At 37.6% G+C, this 21241-nt stretch overlaps 4 protein-coding genes across 25 annotated transcripts in view; 2 read left to right on the forward strand and 2 right to left on the reverse strand.

Moving 5' to 3' along the window:
* Positions 1-1200: 1200 nt before the first annotated feature.
* On the reverse strand, positions 1201-3774 carry zgc:56095 (Ferritin, lower subunit-like). 3 transcript variants are annotated; one of them, XM_042396587.1, is made up of 5 exons: positions 3667-3774; positions 2950-3053; positions 2308-2454; positions 2082-2207; positions 1201-1824 (listed from the first exon to the last, which is right to left on the reverse strand). In XM_042396587.1, the coding sequence occupies exons 2-5, from the start codon at positions 3049-3051 to the stop codon at positions 1675-1677; spliced, it is 525 nt and encodes a 174-aa protein (XP_042252521.1). In that variant the 5' UTR covers positions 3052-3053; positions 3667-3774; the 3' UTR covers positions 1201-1674. The 3 variants fall into 3 exon arrangements, with proteins under 3 accessions (XP_042252521.1, XP_042252520.1, XP_042252522.1); XM_042396586.1 differs by lacking the exon at positions 3667-3774 and adding an exon at positions 3577-3660; XM_042396588.1 differs by lacking the exon at positions 3667-3774 and adding an exon at positions 3144-3224.
* Positions 3775-3865: 91 nt separating this feature from the next.
* The window catches only part of LOC121887558 (receptor-type tyrosine-protein phosphatase eta-like), a 30885-nt gene continuing 13509 nt past the window's right edge, over positions 3866-21241 (forward strand). For 10 of the 20 annotated variants that reach the window (XM_042398430.1, XM_042398432.1, XM_042398438.1 and 7 more), the window contains exons 1-9: positions 7031-7071; positions 7184-7450; positions 7653-7904; positions 8162-8413; positions 8572-8823; positions 9034-9285; positions 9543-9794; positions 10053-10304; positions 10493-10744. In XM_042398430.1, coding sequence (XP_042254364.1) covers positions 7243-7450; positions 7653-7904; positions 8162-8413; positions 8572-8823; positions 9034-9285; positions 9543-9794; positions 10053-10304; positions 10493-10744 — 1972 coding nt within the window. In that variant the 5' untranslated portion in view covers positions 7031-7071; positions 7184-7242. Of the gene's footprint in view, positions 6979-7030; positions 7072-7183; positions 7451-7652; positions 7905-8161; positions 8414-8571; positions 8824-9033; positions 9286-9542; positions 9795-10052; positions 10305-10492; positions 10745-21241 lie in introns of those variants that run through there. The other 10 variants (XM_042398434.1, XM_042398440.1, XM_042398447.1 and 7 more) reach the window with 7 other exon arrangements.
* Positions 11756-15883, forward strand: LOC121887560 (receptor-type tyrosine-protein phosphatase H). Its single transcript, XM_042398453.1, has 11 exons — positions 11756-12498; positions 12713-12806; positions 12903-12947; positions 13141-13222; positions 13387-13477; positions 13579-13655; positions 13962-14096; positions 14381-14503; positions 14741-14901; positions 15080-15215; positions 15491-15883. Exons 1-11 carry the CDS (start codon positions 12207-12209, stop codon positions 15617-15619), a joined length of 1365 nt encoding a protein of 454 aa, XP_042254387.1. The 5' UTR covers positions 11756-12206; the 3' UTR covers positions 15620-15883.
* Positions 18289-20596, reverse strand: LOC121887563 (ferritin, lower subunit-like). The gene is given in 6 exon segments (XM_042398456.1): positions 18289-18739; positions 18997-19122; positions 19222-19318; positions 19320-19360; positions 19881-19984; positions 20513-20596. Coding segments are annotated over 6 exon segments (534 nt in total). The 5' UTR covers positions 20529-20596; the 3' UTR covers positions 18289-18589.

The raw sequence follows: 21241 nt of genomic DNA on the forward strand, positions 1-21241 counted from the left end.
TCCCTTGGCTTACGATTTTACTGTACAAAACACATAGCCATATTTATAGCACAGTGAGCAGTAATCCTCAGGCATGGTGCCACGTGTTTGCACTGCTACATCTGGAAATCTCAGTGGCTCCAATCCAACATGCAACAGCCTCCACTAATAGTTAATACACAAAACTACAGAGGGAAACAAAATGGGGAAAAAACACTAACACAGAGACAAAAATTGAATATTATCAGCTTCACAGAATTTATTGCAACTAATGATTATTGTCATTATTGAATAATCTGCCCATAATCTCGTTTTTCTCGATTAATTATTTTGTTTAAGAAATGTCAGAAATTGGTGAAAAATTAGTTATAATTTCTGAGGTGACGTCCTCAAATGTTTTATGTCTGACCAAAAGTACAAAACACAAAAATATCCCATTACCTATCATGTATGACAAAAAAAGCATCAAATCCTTACATTTGAGAAGCTGAAACCAGCATAAAACTATTTTTCGACAAAATATTTGGCTGTTAATTTTCTCTTATCAGTTCTAATAATTGCAGAGCTTTTAAGACTGCTGGCCCCATGACATGTGTAGCTTTTGCAGTCAGCTAGATCAGCCAATTAACTGGTTTCTTTTACTTCCTCCAAGTTTAAATATACACAGAAATACTAGAAACCGTTTTAATTATCCCCAAATTATGTTTTGTAAACTCTGTTGCAATTTCAATCAATCATAATTTTTCTTTGCCATTGTGAATGTTTCCAATTATTAGTCCAAAATTTTTTTCCCAACTGTACAATATTTGTATGGTTTATTTAGGGTGTGTTTGCACTGTGTCTCTAGATTGCAACTGAAACATTAACAGACTACAATAGGACATACGTCTGGCTGTGATGCACTCTGTAGACAAACTTCTGCAACTGTTTCTTATCTTTGCTGAAACATATAATTTACTAAGAAGCTGCATGGACACTTTGAAACCGCAGGCTGCCTGGTAAACTAATGTTAAACATTAAGCTCCCACCCAACAGTGAGTAAGCAAAGTCCCACTGTTATCTTTACCGTGTTCTATGGGGGACAGACATAACATCAGGAAAGGGACAGAAAGTGTATTTAGACTGCATGATAGATCAGATGACTATCTGTCCCAACAACTGGACGTGGAGTTCAACTGTAAACTGCAGTGGTTACCAGAAAAAATACTAACAAAAACAAGGTGTTAGCATAATTTGACTTTATTCAATGTTTCCATGATATTTAAACTTTTTTAAATCTTTTTTTTGGGCTCAAAATAGTACACATTTTAATAAAGTTTTTGTGATGGTCAAAACCTCTGATACACTGGAATGCATGACACATGATACAACGGAGTCTAAATGAACAAGTGATTCATTTTAACGGAGTAGGAAAATTGTCATTTTTAGCACCATAGTTGTGAGAACACTTTTTTCCAATGTGGTATACAAGAACAAGTGAGGTATTTTCTGTTTTGTTTTGTTTTGTTTTTTTTTTTCTTTTTTGTACTTCTCTTGTGCCATTGGTACAAGAATGAAGTTTGGGATAATCTGTGAAAATATTGTATAGTTTTCCTTAAGGGAGGGGCTGATGCCCTCTTTGACTCTATGGATCTATTGAAATGTGGAGCTTATTCTATTGAAATGTGGAGCTTATTCACTGTACTGCTGTAACGTTTACAGAGTGTGTTTATCAAAGAGGTATTCTCCCATTGGACCCTGGGTCTCTGACGCAGTGATGCGGGTCAGACTGCCGACGTAATCGCCCAGCTTCTTGATGGTGTCGTGGCTGTCGATGAGGAAGTTCTGCTCAAGGAAGTCACACAGCTACAAAAGAAATAAGACAGAAATATGCTATAAAAAGGTGGTCAAATAACTGATAAATTAGGACACAGTTGATATTATTAGGCTAATCATCCTTCATATCTATCATAGACAGTCATGTTTGCTCAATACATCTTGAACTCACGCAAAAAAGTATTTTTAATGTGCAACCAGTGTAGCTGTTTGTTCATATCATCTCACAGTTAAATGACAGCCTTAAAACAATAGCATTTATATCTATCTAACGGTGTCAGACTTACATGAGGGTCAGAGTGGCTGCCAGCTCTGCGGTGCACATCAAGGATACATGTGTTTAAGGACTTCTGGTAGTCCAGGGAAAACGACATTGCATCCAGTCCACCTCTCCAATCCTCTCTACTTGGTTTCTAGAAACAGAAAGTTGAACCTCGGATCAACAAAAAAATCTTTCAATTACAACAAAAATGGCTTGAAAATACTGCCCTAAACTGTACATTGTGCACTTACAGCAATAGTCTGAAGCAAAATTCGGCCTCCTCTCATGTTCTGATATTCCAGCAGCTTCTCAGTCTGCTCTCTCTCCTTCACTGAACGCTCCAGGAAAAAACTGGAGAATTTTGGCAAGGCAACATTATCCCTGTCAAAATACATCCCCTAAAAGAGATGAGAGAACCACAGTATTTAGAGATTACAGTGCAGACAAGTAAGTAAGGAAAATAATCAATACAAAAACAGAACTTAAATACATTTCCTAATAAGCACTGTTTGTCAAATACAGCAACTACATTGCTGTGGATTAGGGCTGAAACTAACCATTATATTCATTATTAATTAATCTGTCAATTATTTTTCACACTTGATCATGTCAGAAAATGGTGAAAAATGTCAATAGTACTATTTCCCAAAGCCTTTTGTTCCAACCAACAGTCCACAACTTAAAGATATTCAGTTTACCATCACAGAGGACTAAAGAAACATTCACTTTTAAGAAGCTGGAACCAGAGAATTTGGACAAATTTTGTTACAGAACGACTCAAAACGATCAACTAATTATCAAAATACGTGGAGATTAATTTAATAGTTGGCTAACTAATTGATTAATCGTTGCAGCTCTACTCTGGATTAATGTAGTTGTTACATAATTCTTACCAGAGCAAGGTAGGTGTAGGATGCATTGAGCTTCAGGTTGATGAGCTTGTTGATGTCTCCTTCGCACTCCGAATGGAGGTTTTGTTTTACCACAGACTGCATTTCTGAAAGACAGAAAAAAACACTGCAATTAATGCGACTTGTATAAACCAAATCCAGTTCTGACCTTGGTGGTGATGAAGCCAACATTTAACCTCAGATAGTTTTACGTGTCTCCCGATTTTGTTCACTCGCCCTTTGGAGTAAGTTGATACAGGTTCTGCGCTTCTTTGCCGGACAACTATTAAGTAACAGATATTTAACAGCTTTAGTTAAACATCAGCCAGACTGTCGTCATGTGTTGTGAAGTGTGTTGGGGTTCAAGTGGGATGTAACCTCTGAGGTCAGGTGTTCAGAAAGCTAGGTCACGCTCACGTTAGCATATTTTGTTAGCTGTTAAGTTGAACTGAAGTTCGGTTAACACCCGTTACATAGAATTAGTTCAAGAAAGCATCAGCTCCACCTCAAAAGCCCTGACTTTATCTCTTCTTGAAAACACAAACAAAAGGCTACTGACGCCATCTTAACAAGTGAACGCTGACAGCTAACGTTAGCCGAAGTTGTATACTGACTGACTGGTTAGCTTACGTTTCAAAGTTAGCATCAACGAGTTAACCCAAGAGACAGATATGTTAGCTGAGCCTGACTGTGGCTAAAATTTGGTCTTTTGTCACTCACTTGGTCTGTGATAGTAACGCTTCTCCACTTCACCCGTGCTACTATGGCTGGCTGGTTGATTGTATCTTCATGTTTACGCTTGACGCAAGATTTTCTTTTTTTCCTAGGATGGCGAAGTCATGACCCGCCCTACTCTGCCTCTGATTGGCTTACCCTGACCAATCTAACTCCTCATGCCTAAACCTAACCAACCCAACCAACGAAGGCAATGAGTATTAGCCAATCAGAGACAGAATAGGGCGGGTCATGACTTCGCCATCCTAGAAAACAAATTACGCTTGCGCGTTTCTACTCTCAGTCTGTGCATCTCGGCTGCCATCCCTTGTGTTGGGGGCGCATGATATTTTTCCGGCAATGTTCAATCAACCTAGGCATTAAAAGAACAGCTAACTGTTTTAATATGTTTGAGTAAAAGTGACCATATATTGCTGGGCCATAATACTGTAACAGATACTTTTTTTTTTTTATCTCTAGGCCCAACCAACATTTTAGTCAGGGTTTCAAAGTGCTCCACAATGCTCAGTCAAGTGAAAACCTCAACAAACATGAGGACATGACACATTTTCAGATAAAACCTGTGGTGATGGGAAGCCAGTATAGCCTATGTCTTGGCTATGGTGAGGAGTGATGTAGTGGATAAAATATTACAGTAAAGTTACAGCATACTGCAGTCTGTTGAGAATCTGGGAGGGTGGGCCAAACAGGGAACTGAAACACTTATGATAATAAGAGTGCAGCATCATTCAGCATCAGTGATTCAGAGAGTAACAGACTTAGTGATGCCCTCAGAAATGTTAAGCAGAATAATTGTACAAGTGGTATTTTTCCAGTGGTATACAGATACACATAGTGCACAGTAGGACCTCATATACTGTCAGCCTGGGTCAGTGCAAGACTTTTGATAGACCTGAAAACTTAACATTTTTTCCCTGTATTTGCACAATTTGTTGTACTGCAAACTTACTACTAGGTTTTAGTTACACCAAAGTAATAACTTAAATCAGTTTTGTTCATGCAGTTGTAAGTTTTAAATAGATGAAATGTAGATTCTTCTTTATGTTATTGACAAAGTCAGGTTGGAGCTTCAGGTTAAATATTAGTTTCACTTAGTAATAACTTTATAGTTCAGGTCTTAAAATGTCATAAAAGTTATCATACAGACAGCAACCAAAAATCATAAAATACAGTAAGTTTTCATGAATGTTGAATAAATATTCTTTTTAAAAAGAGCAGTGGTTATGCTCAGTATCTAACATATATGTTCATAATGGTTTGTTTCAGAGTGATATTATGTAACTTTATTAGATGGGGAAAACTATTATTATTTATGAAGGCCAACTTCCTCCTCATGTTTCCCCAATGGACAGCGCTGGATAATGTTATCTTTGACAGACCAGCACTTTTATTAATCTGTAGTGTGAAACACTGTGAAGCCCTCATCCGCTGTTAAATATATAAGTGGTGGTGGTGTTTTCTGTCTGCAGTTCTTCATAGATGTTAACCACAAGGAAGCTATAAATATCACAACCCAGTGAGACAGTGCAGAGAAACCTAAAGCAAGTCAATTCTGTGAAATCATCCCAAAAGAAGGGACCAGACAGTAATTTTAAATATGAAATCTTTAAAACAATTATTTAAAAATACTTAAAAAACAAATAATTATAAATTAACTCAAGCAGTATTTGAAGGATTTTTCGGGGTAATATAAATGTTTGTTTACACATCATAAAGGTACAGTCACAAACTAGTAATGACAAACACACAGCAGATATAAAGCAATTTACATTGATAAACATGTAAAACATGTACGTACCTTTGACATGTGGCACACAAATGACCGTTAATAAGGAAGTAACAGACAAGGCAAAGGTTGTACAAGGCCAAAAGGATAAGCAGCTTAGTCACTTGCCATTATAAGCAGGGACCAGAGGTTAAAAGAGGAGGACATGGTTAAGAATTAAAAGTCAACACCACTGAAATAAAATTAATATTGAACTGTGTCAGCTGAAAAACATTGTTTGCCAACCTGAAGTGCTGTTGTTTTAGTCAACACACAAGTGGCAGTACTGAAAATAGAAACTTGAAGTTCACCCTGGGACGGCAAACCAAAAGGAATTTAACAAGTTTATAGTATGTCTGCAGCTTATTAAATCTTTACAATGATGTATTCTTTCAAAATCACCCCAAACCACTTGCTGCTGTGTGTCTTCCTGAGTCTACTTCGGGTAAGTTTTTTTTAACTTCTACTTTGATAGTGATCAGATAGTGTACCTTTATTCACCAGAAAGTTACCCTCAACAAAAGGAAACAATACAGTGACAAAACCACAGAGATTCAGTGCGCGATATGCTCCATACCAAAGTTTTGACAGTGGAGTTTAATAGTCTGAAATATCAAAATGTACATTGTACAGAAAACAAAAAAGAATATTGAACAGCATAAGGATGATGGACTTTTTCAGATGGTGAAATATGAATTTATTATTTCCCAGCTGCAGTTATGTTTTCTCACTCACTTTCTCAGAGACACAAAAGCATGATTGAGGAAATAACTTGTTAAGTTTAAAACAGAAAGGGAGCTGTACCTCCAATATGTATTGTTAACTTTATTTTATATTCTAGACAAGCGGATGATCTGTATCTGGATACTGTTTTGTATTATAGCCTATATTTATTAAAAAATATAGTATTTGACTGTTATAATAGGGAAATAAATATAGCGCATGGAAGATATTTTAAGAACCTATTGTGCACAAATATCTGTATTCAGTGAATGTGTTTTGCTATTATTTTAAAAAAGCAATGATGTGACAGTTCTGTCTGACTTAATCTTTCTGTCTGCTCATTAACCAGCATATGTTAGGTGTTGTACTTGTAGATTTAAAAGTAGAAGTACAATATGCAAAAAAAGAAAAAAAAAAAGAATTCTGGACCATAATTTGCATCTGAAGATCTCTGTTTCCTCAAGGTTCATACACATCAATATCACATATTTGTCTTAGAAAGTTTTGTCTACCTATAAGGGAACTGTTGAGTAGAAAGTAGAGTAGAACTTGTTTTTTGGATATTCCCGTCATGCTGCTTGTTCACAGTACAGGTACAATATGATATACATACAAGATAAAAGCAGAAATATTATTACTGCATTAGAGTTCTGTCAACGGTGTCGATTCCATAGCTAGGTGAACACTTCTGGCAATTTTGTGAATTATGAAATTAAACTTTGATATTTTTGGGATTAGGTGCGCCCCAATGATTCTGTTGCTGTTCTGCTTTTAGGGTGCCACTAACTCCAACACAAGATCAACACCAGGTACAACGCTGACAAGAACAAAGACAAAAACACAACAAACTAAAATGTCAACCACTCCACTGACAACCACAACCATTCTGACAACTAAACCACTGCTGTCCTTTACATTTGTTTGGTGACATGTCTGCTTTTCTTTTTATTATAAGTGCAGACTTGTGTGTTTTTAAAATGAAACTGTCAACTCTTTGTCTTTTTTTCTTTTTAGCTCCTGTAGATGTAAAGAGCGTGAAGGTGTTGGGTCAAAATGAGAGCAGTATAACTCTGATGTGGGACAAGGTTAACAACATCTCAACATACTTCCTGGAGTATGTTAACAATGACAGTGTCAAGGTGGACAATATCAATGCACCTCATCAAGAGACATCGGTTACACATGTGGTCGCTCATTTGAGTGCTGGGACAAAATATAATTTTTCTCTCGTTACATTTAATGGAGCCAACAGCCCTGGATACAGTTTTTCTGCTGTCACTGGTAGGTGATGTTTGAGTATACATTTGGATTCAGGCACCTTTGATATGCAAATCAAAGATGAACAGCTATGTTTACTTGTACTTGTATTTTCCATTTATACACTCACTCCTATTTATCAGTTGAGCAACATAAAACTCGCAGCAGCTAATACAGAGACATGGTGATATATATTTACAAGGATGACTGTCTCTTTATATTCTAGCACCTCTTAATGCGAAAGAGTTCAAATCAGATGGACAAACTGAGACCAGTATAACTCTGCAGTGGAACACAGTAGAGGACATCCTCAACTATAGACTTGTGTTCAATGGAAGTGAGATAAACGTCACTGCATCAGCGGATCAAGGAACATACACAATCCAAGGACTCACAAGTGGGACTAAATATGACTTCACTCTCTTCACTGTGTTTGAAAATGTCAGAAGCAGTGGAATAAAACTAACTGCAGTCACTGGTAAGATGTTTTCCTCTTATATAAACCAACAACAAGAACAAGGACAGAGCTCTGTAACCATATCTAATTTAAATTTTCTCAGTAACAGATGGGTGTTTCTCACTTAATATTTTGACTGTGACTACTAATGGAATTGAATTCAACTTATTATTTGTTTGAAAAAGTATACACTAAATAACATTTTGTTGAGTATATGTTGTCATTTTTTAAAATCAAATTGTTTTACAGTTCCTTTTCCATGTGTCTTTACATCCTAGAACCTCGTAATGCAGAGGATTTTAAATCAGTTGGACAAAATGAGACCAGTATAACTCTGCAGTGGAACAAAGTGGATGACATCCTCAACTATACACTTGTGTTCAATGGAAGTGAGATAAACGTCACTGCATCAGCGGATCAAGGGACATACACAATCCCAGGACTCACAAGTGGGACTAAATACAATTTCACCCTCTTCACTGTGTTTGAAACTGTCAGAAGCAGTGGAATAAACCTGACTGCAGTCACTGGTAAGATGTTTTTCTTTGGAATAAAATACTGGAATTGAATGAAACTATTCATTTAAAAAAAAACTACCCAAAAACACAACATTTTGTTGTGGATATCCTGTTATTGTTTTAAATCAAATTTTGTTACAGTTTCTTCTTTATGTCTCTTTACATCCTAGAACCTCGTAATGCAGAGGATTTTAAATCAGTTAGACAAACTGAGACCAGTATAACTCTGCAGTGGAACAAAGTAGAGGACATTCTCAACTATACACTTGTGTTCAATGGAAGTGAGATAAACGTCACTGCATCAGCGGATCAAGTGACACATAAAGTCTCAGGACTCACAAGTGGGACCAAATATGACTTCACTCTCTTCACTGTGTTTGAAAACGTCAGAAGCAGTGGAGTAAAACTAACTGCAGTCACTGGTGAGATGTTTTCTCTCTTATATAGGCCCACAACAAGAGCCAGGACAGAGCTCACTTGATATTTTTGACTATGGCTGATAAATACTGGAACTGAATGACCTATTCATTGAAAAAAAATATAGAAAACACAACATTTTGTTGTGTATATCCTGTTATTGTTTAAAATCAGATTTCTTTACAGTTTCTTCTTTATGTCTCTTTACATCCTAGAACCTCGTAATGCAGAGGATTTTAAATCAGATGGACAAACTGAGACCAGTATAACTCTGCAGTGGAACAAAGTAGAGGACATTCTCAACTATACACTTGTGTTCAATGGAAGTGAGATAAACGTCACTGCATCAGCGGATCAAGGGACATACACTCACTCAGGACTCACAAGTGGGACTAAATATGACTTCACTCTCTTCACTGTGTTTGAAACTGTCAGAAGCAGTGGAGTAAACCTGACTGCAGTCACTGGTAAGATGTTTTCCTCTTATATAAACCAACAACAAGAACAAGGACAGAGCTCTGTAAACATATCTAATTTAAATTTTCTCAGTAACAGATGGGTGTTTCTCACTTAATATTTTGACTGTGGCTACTAATGGAATTGAATTCAACTTATTGTTTGTTTGAAAAAGTGTACGCTAAATAACATTTTGTTGGATATATGTTGTCATTTTTTAAAATCAAATTGTTTTACAGTTCCTTCTCCATGTGTCTTTACATCCTAGAACCTCGTAATGCAGAGGAGTTTAAATCAGTTGGACAAACTGAGACCAGTATAACTCTGCAGTGGAACAAAGTGCATGACATCCTCAACTATATACTGGTGTTCAATGGAAGGGAGATAAACATCACTGCATCAGCGGATCAAGTGACACATAAAGTCTCAGGACTCACAAGTGGGACTAAATATGACTTCACTCTCTTCACTGTGTTTGAAAATGTCAGAAGCAGTGGAGTAAACCTGACTGCAGTCACTGGTAAGATGTTTTCCTCTTATATAAACCAACAACAAGAACAAGGACAGAGCTCTGTAACCATATCTAATTTAAATTTTCTCAGTAACAGATGGGTGTTTCTCACTTAATATTTTGACTGTGACTGCTACTAATGGAATTGAATTCAACTTATTGTTTGTTTGAAAAAGTGTACACTAAATAACATTTTGTTGTATATGTTGTCATTTTTTAAAATCAAATTGTTTTACAGTTCCTTCTCCATGTGTCTTTATATCCTAGAACCTCGTAATGCAGAGGATTTTAAATCAATTGGACAAACTGAGACCAGTATAACTCTGCAGTGGAACAAAGTGGAGGACATCCTCAACTATACACTTGTGTTCAATGGAAGGGAGATATACATCACTGCATCAGCGGATCAAGTGACACATAAAGTCTCAGAACTCACAAGTGGGACTAAATATGACTTCACTCTCTTCACTGTGTCTGAAAATGTCAGAAGCAGTGGAGTAAACCTGACTGCAGTCACTGGTGAGACATTTTCCTCTTATATAGGCCCACAACAAGAGCCAGGACAGAGCTCACTTAATATTTTTGACTGTGGCAGATAAAATAGAATGAAACTATTCATTTTAAAAAGATTATAGAAAATGACAGGCTGTTATTGTTTTAAATCAAATTTTGTTACAGTTTCTTCTTTATGTCTCTTTACATCCTAGAACCTCGTAATGCAGAGGATTTTAAATCAGTTGGACAAACTGAGACCAGTATAACTCTGCAGTGGAACAAAGTGGAGGACATCCACAACTATACACTTGTGTTCAATGGAAGGGAGATAAACGTCACTGCATCAGCGGATCCAGTGACGTACACTCACTCAGGACTCACAAGTGGGACTAAATATGACTTCACTCTCTTCACTGTGTTTGAAACTATCAGAAGCAGTGGAGTAAAACTAACTGCAGTCACTGGTGAGATGTTTTCCTCTTATAGAGCCCACAACAAGAGCCAGGACAGAGCTCAGTAAACATATCTAATTTAAATTTTTTCAGTAACAGATGGGTGTTTTTCCACTTGATATTTTGACTGTGACTGCTACTAATGGAATTGAATTCAACTTATTATTTGTTTGAATTTGTTTTGACTGGTAGGTGACCTAAGTATACATTAGGAGTCATTAGTTACAACGTATAGACCCTTTATAAAGAGTGCTATATCAGATGTTAAATAAAAATATATACAATTCAATCTGAAAGTCATTCACATTGATACATGAGTGTGTGTTTTAAAGCACACATCCTTAATTTGGCGATGAGTTAAGGCTTTTTTCTTTCCATCAGTTCCCCCAACGGTGGATTTCGTCAATGTGACAACACGCACTGTGACCAGTATAACTCTGGAGTGGGAGATCGTGAATAAAAACTGGAGCTACTTTCTACAAATTGATGGGAAAATTATTCCAGTTAAACCAAATGAATCCTCTAATGTTGTGTCACATTCAGTCCCATCTCTCCGCCCTGGAACAGAGTATCAATTCAGTGTGACCACATTCTTCTCTGAACTCAACAGCACTGCTTTTAAAGGCTTTACAGTAACAGGTATGTACTCTGTTGTTAAATGATATTTCATTGAAGCTTTTTGAGAATGTTTGATTGAATTTTGTACTAACTTTTACAAATGACGGGTTTTGTCTGCAATTATTTTCTCATCAATTCTGTCATTTCAGCCATAAACTGTAGCAGTGTAACCTGGCATGTTACTAGCTCATCAATCCAAGGAACGGTTGAAGGCTTGTTCTCGAAGGCAACAGCCACTAATGGCTCAAAAGAAATTCCAGCCAATCCTGAAGGCAGCAACGTGTCATTTACTGGCCTTTACCCTGGCGCAAACTATTCAGTGTCTCTTGTGTACGAACGAAATTCCATCTTCTTTCCACAGTGTGATCACGTATTGACAATCCGTAAGTTCAAAATGGGTTTACCTCATCAGCTAAATGTTTGTCTGCATTTATTATTCCCACAGACATAATGTGAAGTACTACTGTAGCATGATATTTCTCAATCTATACAGTATTTACAGTATATTCCTTTTGCAGTACAGTTTTTTGTGTGTCTGCTTGAAACCAAATCAGCAAACCCTCACTTCACTAAAGCTGGAATCACACAATATTTGGATTTTTCTTGATAAGTGACTTAAGCAATTAATCAGTTATCAATATTGTATGTGATATTACTGTGTTATATTGGACTATTTCTTAGGGATTGGATTAAAAGATAATTTAATGTTTTGCAGTGGAGTGCCGATTTTAAAATGATTTTATTTTCGTCAAAAATGTGTGTACCTATAGTAATGCACAAGTTTGCGTTATCTTTTTTTACAAATCACATATTAACACTGGTCTGTTAGTATTTATGTTGAGGTTTGTAACTGTAAATGCATCTTTCCACTTGTTTTTACTCAGCTCCTTCAGATTTAACTGCTCGATGTGAGTACTGGGCAGCTGGATACTCTATCCTTATTGTCTTTGATAAACCGGATGGTTTGTGGACCACTGTGGAGGTGAATGTGACTGGGGAGACTTACAAGGAGCATAATAATGAGACACAGGATATCGAAATAGCTGGATTCCAACCTGCAAGAACATATGATGTATCTTTAGCCTTAATATCTGGGAATGTGAGAAGTCGTAAACCATATGTTTTTCAATGCCCTACTGATCCAAGGGGTGAGTCAAGTGAATGTATTAATTTATACTTTCCTGATGTACATTTTAAACAGTATACTCTTACCTTTTCCTCATTTTTATACATTACAATATTCACCCTAGTGGGAAAAAAAGATAATGTGACTGTGATGCAATTATATTCAACACTATGTTGAATATCTTATTACTGCACTGTATGTTACAAAGCATTTAATCCAGATTTTACTCCCTGTAGGAGTCATTGCAGGGTCAGTGATTGCTATCCTGCTTTTTATAATTCTGGTCTGTCTGGCTGTCTTCATTTTGTTTTTAAGACCAGATATTATCAGGTTGGTGCAGACTCAGTGACAACACTAATTAGATTATCTTGCCAAAATATACTCAGTCAGACTCAAGCAGGGAACCTCTTTGCTTCTTTCCCACAGAAAAAAGACATTCATTGAAGGTTCCCGACTCTCTAATAAATCCAAGTAAGTACATTTTTAATCGTCTCTACATAATGTTAACACCACTGTCAGTTGTTGTAAAAAAATTAATTAGGTCTTCAAAATGAGGTAAATTTAATGTCAATCTTTATTCTGAAACATTCATGTATGAGTTCAGTTGCCTTACATATGATAAGGTATACAATCGTGTTTTTTTGTTTTGTTTTATTTCTTTCAGAGCTATTTCTATTGCAAAGTTTCCAGACCACTTCTATCACCTAAGTGCAGATGAAAACAGAGGTTTCAGCGAGGAATATGAGGTGCATAAAAAAGCTTATTGTACTTTGTTCTTCCTCTTCTACTCCTTCCTTTTATCTGTATAGTATTGTAAGACTGCATCTGTACAGTTTCGATACTGCTGAATTTGTTTTCTGTTTACCTTTGTCTCACTCACATGGTGTGTCATCTGCCAACATTCACACAGAACCTTCTTCCTGTTGGCACGGAGCAGACACGAAAGGTAGCTTTGCTGCCTGAGAACAAAGTGAAGAACCGTTTCAGCAATGTACTGCCATGTAAGCTCGTCCTCTTACTGCTGCATCATGACAGATCCATTGACACATTCCAGCTGTTGTGGTGCATTACAGTTAAACCATCTTCTGCTTTTTCAACCTAGATGACTGGTGTCGAGTGAGGCTAACTACATCCAATCCCGATGGGATCTCTGACTACATTAATGCCAGTTACATGCCAGTAGGTATTACTTGATAATTGACAATCTTTCTGTAACTAAAATATTCCATCATACAGGAAGCTTTCTCAATCACTATTGACTCAAACTGTCAAAAAAAAAACCTTAAAAGGGGAAGATTTAATAAACTTGAACAATTCATCATCTGGAGTAAAGTTGCCACATTTCATTTGAAGTCTAGCAGTGTATGCAGTGCTGACTTTATGTGACTTCATGAGGATAAAATTGTGTTTTATGTCATACTGAACAATATAGGACATATAAAAGCTAGAGAAGTGTACATATTAACTTTGACTATTGTTTCTTAGGGCTACAGCAGCAACCGAGAGTACATTGCTACTCAGGGTCCTCTGCCCGGTACAGTCAATGATTTCTGGAGGATGATCTGGGAACAAAGAGTGAGAGGCATCGTCATGGTAACCAACTGCACCGAGGGAGGACGGGTGAGTCTCCTGGAAGATATGTGATAGTTTTATTGCTAGATTTTAAGGGACCTTAAAACTTTTAAAAAATCAGTGAGCTGTTGTGAATCATTTGCTGTTAAAGCTTATGTGTTGTGAAATGGTGACAACTTACATGTGTTACTGTGAACACAATTATTTCTATTTCAGTGTTTTCAAGGGTTTTTCGGTCCCACAAAGAGCTGATACAGATCTATGATTGTTACTACAGATACATTAAAACTTAAAGAACTTAATTTTGTTTTTTGTATGTTTCCTTTCCCCAGACTAAGTGTGAACAGTACTGGCCTGCAGACGGCGAGACTTGCCTTTACGGAGAGATGCTGGTCACCACTAGTTCTGAAGAGCAAGAGTCCAACTGGACATTGAGGGAATTCAGGGTGAAACATGTACGTAACTAACATTTTAATGGTGTAACTAAGTAAGTTTGGTATTAATATATCTCCAAGTCACAAAGCAAAACAAAGTGAATGAAAATTATGAGTGTGTCTACAAAGTCTGAATTTGTGCACATTTACTTTTGAAGAGGATGATGCTTGTGGTGTGTGATGAAGACTTCATGAATCATATACCAACCACTATACTGGTTGAAGAAACTGACCTTCTTATGTGCATCTTCTTCACAGAAGAACACCTCACAAGAGCGCATAGTGAAACATTTCCACTTTACTGCCTGGCCTGACCATGGAGTCCCACAGGGCACTGGAGTCCTGATCCAGTTCAGAGAACTGGTCAGACATTACATACAGAAAGAGGGGACTGGGGAACCCACTGTGGTTCACTGCAGGTACAGAACGAGAACTTGTTTCTGCCTGAGCTAGAGTACCCTGTACCATTTGGTGGTCACTTTTAATGGAGACCACTTTGGTTAAATGTCATTTTAAAATTATGCATGAAATACTTGCTTATGACTGTTATACCTGGGCACTGACTTCTTACCTTTTGCTGTGTTGTCTTTCTTCTAGTGCTGGAGTGGGGATGACAGGCACCATTATTACCTTGGATGTGCTGCTTCAGCAGCTAGAGCGAGAGAGAGCAGTGGGCATCAATGCCTTTGTGCACAAGATGAGACTGAGTCGACCACACATGGTGCAGACAGAGGTAAAGCTGATCATTTAGTTGCTTCAGGCTGAGCTGGAACTTCATTTAGTCACTCACTTATGTCTTTGAAGAAATCTCTTACATCACAGCAAGTGATACAGTAAAAGCACTGCTACAGTCAGTACAGTACTGTAGCTCATACTGGAAACATTTATGCAGTGTCCTGCAGTATTACTGCATACGAGGAAGTGTTAACCACAATACAGTGTATGCATTTCACCCCAAAAGAGTTCTGCTTTTCACATGACCAGCAACTTTGGTTTATTTCTTTCTAGTCCCAGTACATTTTCCTTCACCAATGCATCATGGACCGTCTGCAGCCAGATGAGAACACTGAAGATCATATATATGAGAGTGTGGACGTGATATATGTTAATGCCACTGCACTCCGAGAGTTTCGTTAAACGGCACAAATGTCTGAACTAAAAGAGATTATCTCTGCACTGAGACATTTATGCACTTAATGAAAAACTAATTCTAAAGTCTACATGCTGTTTTGTATTATAAAGTGTCTGTAACTGTAAAAGAAAGATTCAAGTCTTATAGATTTACTGTATATGTATAGCAAATTTATATTTTACTTAATTTAATGTTTTCCTCTCATGTACTCAAACTGTATTATTGTTATTATTATTATCCTATAAGGGAATAACACTCCAGATGACCAAATAATGTTTTCAAATTACATTTATTAACAATAAGAAATGTAGAAAATGCTTTTCCATTTGTGCAAGAAATAAAATATTTTTAGTAACAAAACTATAACTGAATGTGCTTTTACAAGGTCTGCAAAAAAAAAAAAAGTCAAACTGGCACAGAACAGCAGCTCACTTCAACCTGTGTGTAAATCTCACATTGTAAGCAGGGTCTTGTTTCAGAAATGTGGCCTTAATGTGTCAGTGTGCTGAGGATCTTGTTTGCTTGCTTCCTAAAGCAAACAACACTCTCACTGTCATCAAAGATCCTCCTCTGTGATAGTGTCACTCAGTGGGTCGTGCCTGCTGGAGGCAACCGAGAAGTTACAATGAATGAGTTCCTGTCTGGCTTTTTGGGCCTCTGAGTTGATGTCTACTGACACTGAATGCTGCTTGCCTGGATGAAGGGGCTCGATTTTACCAACTACAGGCGGGGGAGGGACGGAGAACTTCTTAGAGATGTTGTGCAGAACGCTGCACGCCTTGATGATGTTGGACTTTTTGTCCAAAGAGCCTTCTTGCGCAAAGCCAAGTTGCATCAGGCATCTGAAACGCCTCTTCATGGAGCCGAGCGTTGTCCGCATGACATCGTAGATCTTGGCGTGGGCCTGGTTGAAGCGGCTCTCCTTCTCATTTGCGGGTTCCAACACAGGAGTCAAGACATGTTTGCTTAAGTTGTAGCCGCTCCCTCCTTTAAGAAAGAGATGAGAGAATACAATTAACACAACATCAGAGCAAGAAACCCATTAAATGTTAATCCTAAAGATTGCAATGTAATGTGTCCTCAATATACGGATGACAATTAACATGCACTGTGGAGGAAAACAACAGGCATTACGTGCAGCTATTCCATAGAAGCCAGCATGACTCATGTGTTTGATTTAGAAGAAGATTAAGTAATAAAGTGTTGCAATATACACACAAAAAGTGCATGCATCATTTCCTGTGCATACATTTACATACTGGCTGTGTGACAGTATGTAAATGTATGCCAATATGCTTGCATCAATGAAAACAAACAGGTATTGTTACAAAATTCCTAATATAAAAAAGGAAGTAATTTAATACAAATCTTATAATAGATTTATTTTTTCATACAAGATTAGTCTGAAAGGTCATTCTTGACATTGGAAACAGTAGTTTGACAAAAGGTATTTTAACTTTAAGTCTACTTTAGAGCTGCAACAATTAATTGATTAGTTTGATTTATTTATTGACTGGAACAGTGAGCAGTTTGAAACATTAAAGATGCACCGCACCAGAGTTAGTTTGAAGCTAACTTGCATCCGTAGTCTCTGACAAAAAACATACAACAGCACAACAACAAACAGTACAAAGCAAAACAACAACAAAAAAAACACAGAACACACCATACAAAATACACACACACACACACACACATATAGTTGACAACTATGAAATTAATCGGCAACTATTGCGATAATTGATTGTTCTGAGTCATTTTAAAGAAAATGTCTCAAATTCTCTAGTTCCAGCTTCTTAAATGTGAATATTTTCTGGTTTATTTAGTGCTCTGTGACAGTAAACTGAATATCTTAAGGTTGTGGACAAAACAAGACATTTGACGACGTCACCTTGGGTTTTGGGAAACGGTGATCAACACTGTCATTTTATAGACCAAACAACTAATTGATTAATCGACATGAAAATAATTGTTAGCCTAGTCCACTTTTTGTTTTTTGTTTTTTAAACAAAGACTTCAACTGCATCTCATGGTCACAGAGTTTGCTCAGTTGCCATGGTGATTCTGGGGTTCCATGTTGTCTCCAGCTCAGTTGTCATGGTGATCTGGAGCTGGAATCATGGAAATGCCATGACACCTGAGCAAACTCGATTGCGCGGAGGAAGACTGAGCTAACGGTGAAAGCTATCAGATTAGATGTTTTGGATGAAAATGAAGGATTATTATTTTAATTCTTCATGCATATATCAATCAATTCTTCCGTTGCCTTTAACTTACCAATAACCCAATAATGTCCATGCAATTCATCCTCCATCTCTCTTCCTTTGAATGACGGGTTCCACAAATCCTGCTCGAATGTGCTGCCCACACAACACTTTTCGACACTCAGTATGTTGCCATCCGAGTCACAGATGATCTGGTGATCTCACGACCGACGTGTACCCCAAGGTGTTGACAAAAGACCTGAAAGTGTCCTTCTCATACGGAGAGGCTCTGATCTTGAAGTGAGCTGCAGCCAGGATGCCCAGCGCATCTGGGATGCCGCAGAGGTGTTAGCATAATTTGACTTTATTCAATGTTTCCATGATATTTAAACTTTTTAAAATCTTTTAAAATTTTTGTGATGGTCAAAACCTCTGATACACTGGAATGCACGACACATGATACATCGGAGTGTAAATGAACAAGTGATTCATTTTAACGCAGTAGGAAAATTTTTAGCACCATAGTTGTGAGAACACTATTTTTCCAATGTGGTATACAAGAACAACTGAGGTATTTTCTGTTTGTTTTTTTTCTTTTTTGTACTTCTCTTGTGCCATTGGTACAAGAATGAAGTTTGGGGTAATCTGTGAAAATATTGTATAGTTTTCCTTAAGGGAGGGGCTGATGCCCTCTTTGACTCTATGGATCTATTGAGATGTGGAGCTTATTCTATTTAAATGTGGAGCTTATTCACTGTACTGCTGTAATGTTTACAGAGTGTGTTTATCAAAGAGGTATTCTCCCATTGGACCCTGGGTCTCTGACGCAGTGATGCGGGTCAGACTGCCGACGTAATCGCCCAGCTTCTTGATGGTGTCGTGGCTGTCGATGAGGAAGTTCTGCTCGAGGAAGTCACACAGCTACAAAAGAAATAAGACAGAAATATGCTATAAAAAGGTGGTCAAATAACTGATCAATTAGGACACAGTTGATATTATTAGGCTAATCATCCTTCATATCTATCATAGACAGTCATGTTTGCTCAATACATCTTGAATTATCACAAAAAAGTATTTTTAATGTGCAACCAGTGTAGCTGTTTGTTCATATCATCTCACAGTTAAATGACAGCCTTAAAACAATAGCATTTATATCTATCTAACGGTGTCAGACTTACATGAGGGTCAGAGTGGCTGCCAGCTCTGCGGTGCACATCAAGGATACATGTGTTTAAGGACTTCTGGTAGTCCAGGGAAAACGACATCGCATCCAGTCCACCTCTCCAATCCTCTCTACTTGGTTTCTAGAACAGAAAGTTGAACCTCGGATCAACAAAATAATCTTTCAATTACAACAAAAATGGCTTGAAAATACTGCCCTAAACTGTACATTGTGCACTTACAGCAATAGTCTGAAGCAAAATTCGGCCTCCTCTCATGTTCTGATATTCCAGCAGCTTCTCAGTCTGCTCTCTCTCCTTCACTGAACGCTCCAGGAAAAAATTTTGGCAAGGCAACATTATCCCTGTCAAAATACATCCCCTAAAAGAGATGAGAGAACCACAGTATTTAGAGATTACAGTGCAGACAAGTAAGTAAGGAAAATAATCAATACAAAAACAGAACTTAAATACATTTCCTAATAAGCACTGCTTGTCAAATACAGCAACTACATTGCTGTGGATTAGGGCTGAAACTAACCATTATTTTCGTTATTGATTCATCTGTCAATTATTTTTCACACTTGATCATGTCAGAAAATGGTGAAAAATGTCAATAGTACTATTTCCCAAAGCCTAAGATGACGTCCTCAAATGTTTTCTTTTGTTCCAACCAACAGTCCACAACTAAAAGATATTCAGTTTACCATCACAGAGGACTAAAGAAACATTCACTTTTAAGAAGCTGGAACCAGAGAATTTGGACAAATTTTGTTACAGAACGACTCAAAACGATCAACTAATTATCAAAATACGTGGAGATTAATTTAATAGTTGGCTAACTAATTGATTAATCGTTGCAGCTCTACTCTGGATTAATGTAGTTGTTACATAATTCTTACCAGAGCAAGGTAGGTGTAGGATGCATTGAGCTTCAGGTTGATGAGCTTGTTGATGTCTCCTTCGCACTCCGAATGGAGGTTTTGTTTTACCACAGACTGCATTTCTGAAAGACAGAAAAAAAACCCCCACTGCAATTAATGCGACTTGTATAAACCAAATCCAGTTCTGACCTTGGTGGCGATGAAGCCAACATTTAACCTCAGATAGTTTTATGTGTCTCCCGATTTTGTTCACTCGCCCTTTGGAGTAAGTTGATACAGGTTCTGCGCTTCTTTGCCGGACAACTATTAAGTAACAGATATTTAACAGCTTTAGTTAAACATCAGCCAGACTGTCGTCATGTGTTGTGAAGTGTGTTGGGGTTCAAGTGGGATGTAACCTCTGAGGTCAGGTGTTCAAAAAGCTAGGTCACGCTCACGTTAGCATATTTTGTTAGCTGTTAAGTTGAACTGAAGTTCGGTTAACACCCGTTACATAGAATTAGTTCAAGAAAACATCAGCTCCACCTCAAAAGCCCTGACTTTATCTCTTGTTGAAAACACAAACAAAAGGCTACTGATGCCATCTTAACAAGTGAACGCTGACAGCTAACGTTAGCCGAAGTTGTATACTGACTGACTGGTTAGCTTACGTTTCAAAGTTAGCATCAACGAGTTAACCCAAGAGACAGATATGTTAGCTGAGCCTGACTGTGGCTAAAATTTGGTCTTTTGTCACTCACTTGGCCTGTGATAGTAGCGCTACTAAACTTCGCCAGTACTACTATGGCTGGCTGGTTGATTGTATCTTCATGTTTACGCTTGACGCAAGATTTTCTTTTTTTCCAAGGATGGCGAAGTCATGACCCGCCCTACTCTGCCTCTGATTGGCTTACCCTGACCAATCTAACTCCTCATGCCTAAACCTAACCAACCCAACCAACGAAGGCAATGAGTATTAGCCAATCAGAGACAGAATAGGGCGGGTCATGACTTCGCCATCCTAGAAAACAAATTACGCTTGCGTGTTTCTACTCTCAGTCTGTGCATCTCGGCTGCCATCCCTTGTGTTGGGGGAGCATGACATATTTCCGGCAATGTTCAATCAACCTAAGCATTAAAAAAACAGCTAATTGTTTTAATACGTTTGAGTAAAAGTGACCATATATTGCTGGGCCATAATACTGTAACAGATACTTTTTTTTAAACTCCAGGCCCAACCAACATGTTAAACAGTGTTTCAAAGTGCTCCACGATGCTCAGTCAAGTGAAAACCTCAACAAACATGAGAACATGACACATTTTCAGATAAAACCTGTGGTGATGGGAAGCCAGTATAGCCTATGTCTTGGCTATGGTGAGGAGTGATGTAGTGGATAAAA

The sequence above is a fragment of the Thunnus maccoyii genome, chromosome 20, assembly GCF_910596095.1.
Source record: "Thunnus maccoyii chromosome 20, fThuMac1.1, whole genome shotgun sequence".
Classification (NCBI taxonomy): domain Eukaryota; kingdom Metazoa; phylum Chordata; class Actinopteri; order Scombriformes; family Scombridae; genus Thunnus; species Thunnus maccoyii.